The sequence below is a fragment of the Malus domestica genome, chromosome 05, assembly GCF_042453785.1.
Source record: "Malus domestica chromosome 05, GDT2T_hap1".
Classification (NCBI taxonomy): Eukaryota; Viridiplantae; Streptophyta; class Magnoliopsida; order Rosales; family Rosaceae; genus Malus; species Malus domestica.
The window spans coordinates 17,787,555-17,793,815 of NC_091665.1; the positions used below are offsets into that span (position 1 = coordinate 17,787,555).

Below are 6,261 nucleotides of genomic sequence, written 5' to 3' on the forward strand. Positions count from 1 at the left end.
GACACAATCATCTTGAAAGACTCACGAACATCCTCTAATTGGAATCACTCCAAAATTCATCCGGTTGGTTACTTTTTGCTCCATAGGAAGTTGAATGTCCTACATTGAAAATATAAAACAAAGTATCAAAGTTCTACCAAAATAATCAATAAATTAATGCTAAGAATATGGTAAAACATATAGTATAAAATCAACTTATCAATATATTTGATAATTTTGTTATTTTGTTATATTTATTATCTTTTTGTTTGTTTGGGTAAACATATTTTTCATAAATTTGATTGAGGTGCAAAACACCGAATTTAAACAGATAAATACACTAGAAATTGAAAGAAATATAAATAAATAAAATCAAGGGGGAAAGAGATCATAGCATGATGAAGGTTGATGAAGATTGTTGGATATGATTGACGCTTGATCAGAGACTTAGAGATGACAGGATGCAATTAACACATATTAGAACGATCTGAATACTTTAACATAAATAACTAGATAAAATGACAACGACATGATTTGGTTGTTCCTACTCCTACTTGTGAGATTTTGATTTTAAAAATAGCTCAATTGTCCCAAATCACATTTCTGGTTTTTCTAGTTTGACCAATATTTTCAATTTGACAACTTGAAATGACATGGATCCGGTAGGGCAAGTTTAGCCTTTAAGGCCTCGTTTGGCAGCTCGGACTGTACTGATTATTTCTGTCGGATAGGATAAATAGTCATCGGATAGTACTGACTAAATTAATCGGGCGTTTGGTGCAGTATCAGATTAATGACCGTATTATTTATACTGTGTTTGGTATTATACCGGATAAGAGAAATCAAACTTAAAATAAAATTAAAAAAAAATTGAAATCATCTTTTTTTTTTCGCAAATCTCTCTGCACCCCCCAAACTCCCTCCCTCTCTCTCAGTCGCAGATCTCTCTGCACCCCCCCCCCCCCCCAAAACCCAGTTTGATGATTACTGGAAAAGAAAAAGAATAGAAAAAAACAAAGTTGTCAAATGCAGGAAGAACCCAGCAGCCACAAAGTTGTCCCAAATCTCTCCGTCCCACCCCCAAATCGCCCAAATCCATCAACAAAATCAGGGAACAATTAAGCTAAAAACTCATAAAACATCTCCAGTCCTATAATTCTCTACAATTCCTAGAGAAACCCAATTCGAAAAGTTAGCGTTTTGCAGCTCGAGTTCTGAGAATTCTGCAAAAAGAAAGAGTTGGGTTGCTGGGAGCGGCGGAGGAGATGTGGAGGTTCGGGGGTCGGTGTTATTGGGGAAGGAAGGAGCGGCGGAGCAATGGGGGGACGAAGGAGGGGGACGAAGTGAGCCAGGAGAGTGCTGCGAGAGAGAGGGGGACGAAGTGAGCGAGAGAGATGACCCGACTAAATTATACCGAGGTTTTGGTTGGGATAAATAAGCGGGTGGGAGGAGTATAAAATGAGTGGGCCCGGATTAAATAATCTGGTGCTTATTTAATACGAAGTTCACCAAACATCTGTTTCGTACTATTAATACTATCCGGTGGTCTTATACGGCGTGTCAAACGAGGCCTAAGTGTATGGATGACCTAGAGTTTAGTTAAGAAACACACGAGGGCTTTAAACCCCCACATCAAACAGTTATAGTCAAACTCTCTGCCTCCTATTTTCTCTCTAGCCTTAAACCCCCACATCTCTAAACCCATTTCTCAATTTCTCTATCGGTGCATCCATGGCTTCTTCAGAAACTCCAGTCGTCATGTACTTCTTCCCATTTGTAGGCGGAGGCCACCAGATTCCTATGATCGACATGGCCAGAGTCTTCTCCTCCCATGGAGCCAAAGTCACAATCCTAAGCACCACTCCCGCCGACGCCCTCCGCTTCCGAAACTCCATCCGCCGCGATCAAACCCTCAACCGCTCAATCACCATCCACGTCCTCAAGCTCCCAGGCGACGACGCCTCGTCCGACTCTTCCATGACCTCAGCCCCCCTCACTGACACCTCAGTCCTCCAAGAATCCCTCAGGCAATTCATCACCCAAAACCTACCCAATTGCATCGTAATCGACGTCTTCCACCGTTGGGCGGCACAAGTCATCGACGAGCTTTTCATCAAACGGGTGGTGTTCAATGGAAACGGGTTATTCTCCCGCTGCGTCAGTGAGTGTATCGGCCGATTCGCGCCGCATCAGAATGTGGGTTCTGATTGCGAGCCATTTCTAGTGCCGAACTTGCCCGATCGGATCGAATTGACGAAATCTCAGCTGCCTTCTTTGGCAAGAAACAGGCCAGGGCTTCCTGATAAGGTGGGAAAAGTAGAGGAGAAGAGTTTTGGGGTTGTGGTGAACAGTTTTTACGAATTGGAGTCGAAATATGTGGAGTATTTCACGACTGAGTTGGGGAAGAAGGCATGGCCGATCGGCCCGGTTTCGCTATACAACCGAAGCAACGACGATAAGACTGACAGAGGCCAAGCAGCCTTGGTCGATGAGCAGAGCCTCCTGCATTGTCTGAATTGGTTGGATTCCAAGGAACCTGATTCGGTGGTTTATATCAGTTTTGGGAGCTTGGCTCGGTTGTCTGCAGCCCAACTCGTCGAAATCGCACATGGGATTGAATCTTCGGGGCATAATTTCGTTTGGGTAATCGGAAAAATCTTCAGAGCGGTGGAGGACGGTGGTTATGTGGGAGACAAAGAGGATTGGATTCCGGCGGGATTTGCAGAGAGAATGTGGGAAATGAAGAGAGGGGTTGTGATAGGGGGGTGGGCCCCGCAGATTCTGATACTGGAGCACTGCGCTGTTGGCGGGTTTGTGAGCCACTGCGGGTGGAACTCGACATTGGAGAGCGTGAGCGCAGGGGTGCCCATGGTGACTTGGCCATTGTCGGCGGAGCAGTTCTACAATGAGAAGCTGATAACTGATGTGTTGGGCATTGGGGTGCAAGTGGGGAGTAGGGAATGGGAGTCGTGGAATGTGGAGAGGAAGGAACTGGTGAGGAGAGAGAAGGTGGATGCGGCGGTGAGAAGGATGATGGGCGGCAGTGATGAGGCGGCGGAAATGAAGAAGAGAGCGAGAGCGCTTTCAGAGAAGGCGAAGAGAGCTGTGGAAGAAGGTGGGTCTTCATATGTAGGGGTGGATGCTCTGATTTTAGAGATCAGATTATCGAGGAAGAATTAGTGACAAAGTTTTTGCCATGCAAATTACAAAAGAAATGTCTCCGGCACACGTAAAAATTTCTTGTCATACATAAATAAAGTGATTGCAAAACAAATTAGAATTGAAATCAGTGCCGTATGTTCAAGGGTTTCAAGATCTATGAGGGATCTTATGTTCCTAATTGATGTCGAACCCGCCAAACATATAAGAAAGATGACAGCCAAAAAGGAAAGATTGGTAGGGCTCTCAGCTCGGCAATGGAGGTAAACATACTGAACTGTGTGAGCAAATGCATTGACAGATGGAGCCAACTATTCCATAAATACGGGGGACAGTACTGAAAACCGTGTCGTGGGGAGGTGGATGGTAGAACCACCGCAACCTTCCCCTCCACCTCAGTACAACTCTTTCCTTTCTTCTCTTGAGAATGAGCTCCAAAATGCAAGTGAATGTGGCCGCAATTGGGAACAGCAAACCAAGTAGTGCGTAGTGAGGCTTATACATGGAGGAAAGCTGATAAAAACAGCCAAACAAATCTCCAGGCAGAAGCCAGTGAGTAAAAAGCTCCGATCAACTACTGAAGTAGCCTACAAAATTACAGATATCACGAAATTAATTAGTAATATATCAGTTAAGAATAAATTTAACAAATCTTGCAAGTGATGCGGTAGACTAACACACAAATTAAAATTCCGCAGAAAATGTAATTGTAGTAAGAGCAAAGCAAGGATCGTTCAATTCCGGGATTAGAAGTTAGAAGGGCTGCTAATCAATACAGACTAAATAAACAAAACTAAATCAGACAAACTAACCAAGAATGGGGTATTTGAATGAATTGGATTATAGAACTGAAATCAAATTAACAACTAAACAAGGAGTAAACAACAACAATGAATTAAAATTTGAGTGATTGATGGATGAAAGGATTCTTCTCCACACTAAACATATGCAGATAAAGATTTCCAATTATTCTTTATATAAACCGTGAATAACAATGCCCCAAGTTAACAGTGACACACTCATTAACCCTTAGATTTTCCTAAGCTCAATAAAAAGGAAGACACTTCACTCCTCAAATTATTCTTATCAAGACACCTGTCTACCACCAAAGATCATTAAGTTCTTTAAAAATCATAAGCATTGATAAGGCATTCGTAATGACACATGATATTCTTGCAAAGGAGTTACTTAACTCAATCATGACTGATGACTTTTACTACCTGCCAATACAAGTTCATAACGATTTAGGTGAAATTCCCTTGAATTCTAGCATCAAATTCCATCATGCAAGTTGAGTTGCAACCTTAATAAACATATAAGAATAAGTTCTCTATAAACCAGATAAGTAAATTACATTCACGTTTTATGAAACAATAATTGTATGTAAGCAATTTATATAAAACATATGTTCATGACTTTGAATTCACCTCTAGCTAAAAACAAAACATAGTTACATATGTTCTTTATAATTGAAAAACAATTTACAATAAACATTGAAACTAATGAAAAGAACTCTGGATTTCCAGTGCAAATTCCCCCACACTTAGTTTTTAGTCCCCGAGCAAACAAAAAAAAAAAAAAAAAAAAAAAAAACAACAACAACAACAAAGACCTAAACCTTCCAACATTTGCCATAGGGATTTCCAATGGCTCATGACATTAAAAATCACTACTTAAATAGATTTTAGCCATCCTTACTCTTAAGCTTATACTTAACTGCAACAACCAATCACTAGCGCACATTTAATCAATTAAATAAATTTGAAAGTAGTAACATACCTTAGAGAATTCACTCAATTCATCATCAGATATACTCTTTATTTTCACACAGATTTTGTGATTACAGTTCCCTATACTAGGTATATGTGAGAAGATTGGTGTAACATGTAGACTAGTACTCACATATATTATAACAAAGAAGACAATTCCTGTAATTATATATATATATATATATATATATATATATATATATATATATATATATATATATATATATATATATATATATATATATATGATCTCATGAAAGGAATGCCATTACTTAGAAGCGAGAACCAGGGATCCCATCTGAAGGAAATACTTGTGAAAACTAGCTCATTTGAGCAATATCTATGCATGCAATTAACAATTAAAAGGCGGAATCATGCTTGTATGCACTAAAAAACAAAACTTTACCCATGAAATTCAAGGCCTAGTGAGTGTGGTGAACTAAGACTCAACTCAAGAACAAAGTGAGTTGAGAAATATTATACCTTTGTTGATTCCTCTTTGCATAAGTAAAGGCTAATCACCCAAGAGATAGGGCATTCATTCCTTACTTCTTAGCTCCATGGATTTCTTGGATGAGGATGGTAGAATGGATTCTCCAAGTTCCCAAAATAGAGAACCTCTAAATCTCAACACCAAGGAGAGCATTGATGAAGAGACGAGTGACCTAGAGGAAGTAGGATTACTAGCTATTTTCCTCTAGGGTGACTGGCCTCTTAGAGAGAAAAGGAGAGCATGTGTTCTCTCCAATTTCCTCAAAGAAAACCCTAAATGAATTTTGGCTATAAAGTTCTTTATATAGTCCCTTCACTTAAGTGACAAAAGAACCAAAACCCTTCATTCTCTAATGTGGCCGACCTTAAGGGTTTATTGGGCTTTCAAGCCCTTTGTATATTCAAGTTGTCATACAACTTGAGTTATTGGGCTTGACATTCAAATCCCATTGGGCCTTGAGGCCCAAAACTAACCCGAGGTCTATAACGAACTTATTCGTTTGATTAATTAACATATTAATTAATCCTAGCCATAAATAATTAAACCATTTAATTATTCTTAGTCATCTATGTTGTTTCTTCAATTTCTACCTTACACGGTGTATGATCCATTAGGTTCCTTTTAGCGAGGCAGTGGGCGATTAGAACTCTTTAAATCGATTGTGAATTAAAACATACTTTCAATTCTCCCCTTAGTGATTACTCACCTTTAGGGCTTCCACAAACCATGAGTGACACCTAACAGTATGTCATGGCTACCCAAGCTAATCAGAAGAGGTGGAGAACCTATTCAGTTTAGGATTACAATGCAATACGTTCTTTCTCTAATACAATACTCTTGACGACATTGTTTAGTTTGATA

General features: G+C 39.8%; 1 protein-coding gene across 1 annotated transcript; it reads left to right on the plus strand.

Annotated features, from left to right (window-relative positions):
- The first annotated feature begins 1,615 nt into the window (after positions 1-1,615).
- Positions 1,616-3,265, plus strand: LOC103437169 (abscisate beta-glucosyltransferase-like). The gene has a single exon (XM_008375626.4). The coding sequence runs from the start codon at positions 1,711-1,713 to the stop codon at positions 3,157-3,159; it is 1,449 nt and encodes a 482-aa protein (XP_008373848.2). The 5' UTR covers positions 1,616-1,710; the 3' UTR covers positions 3,160-3,265.
- The last annotated feature ends 2,996 nt before the right edge of the window (positions 3,266-6,261 follow it).

Excerpts from the sequence above, each read along its gene's own strand:
- LOC103437169 (XM_008375626.4), top strand. The coding sequence starts at position 1,711 with ATGGCTTCTTCAGAAACTCCAGTCGTCATGTACTTCTTCCCATTTGTA.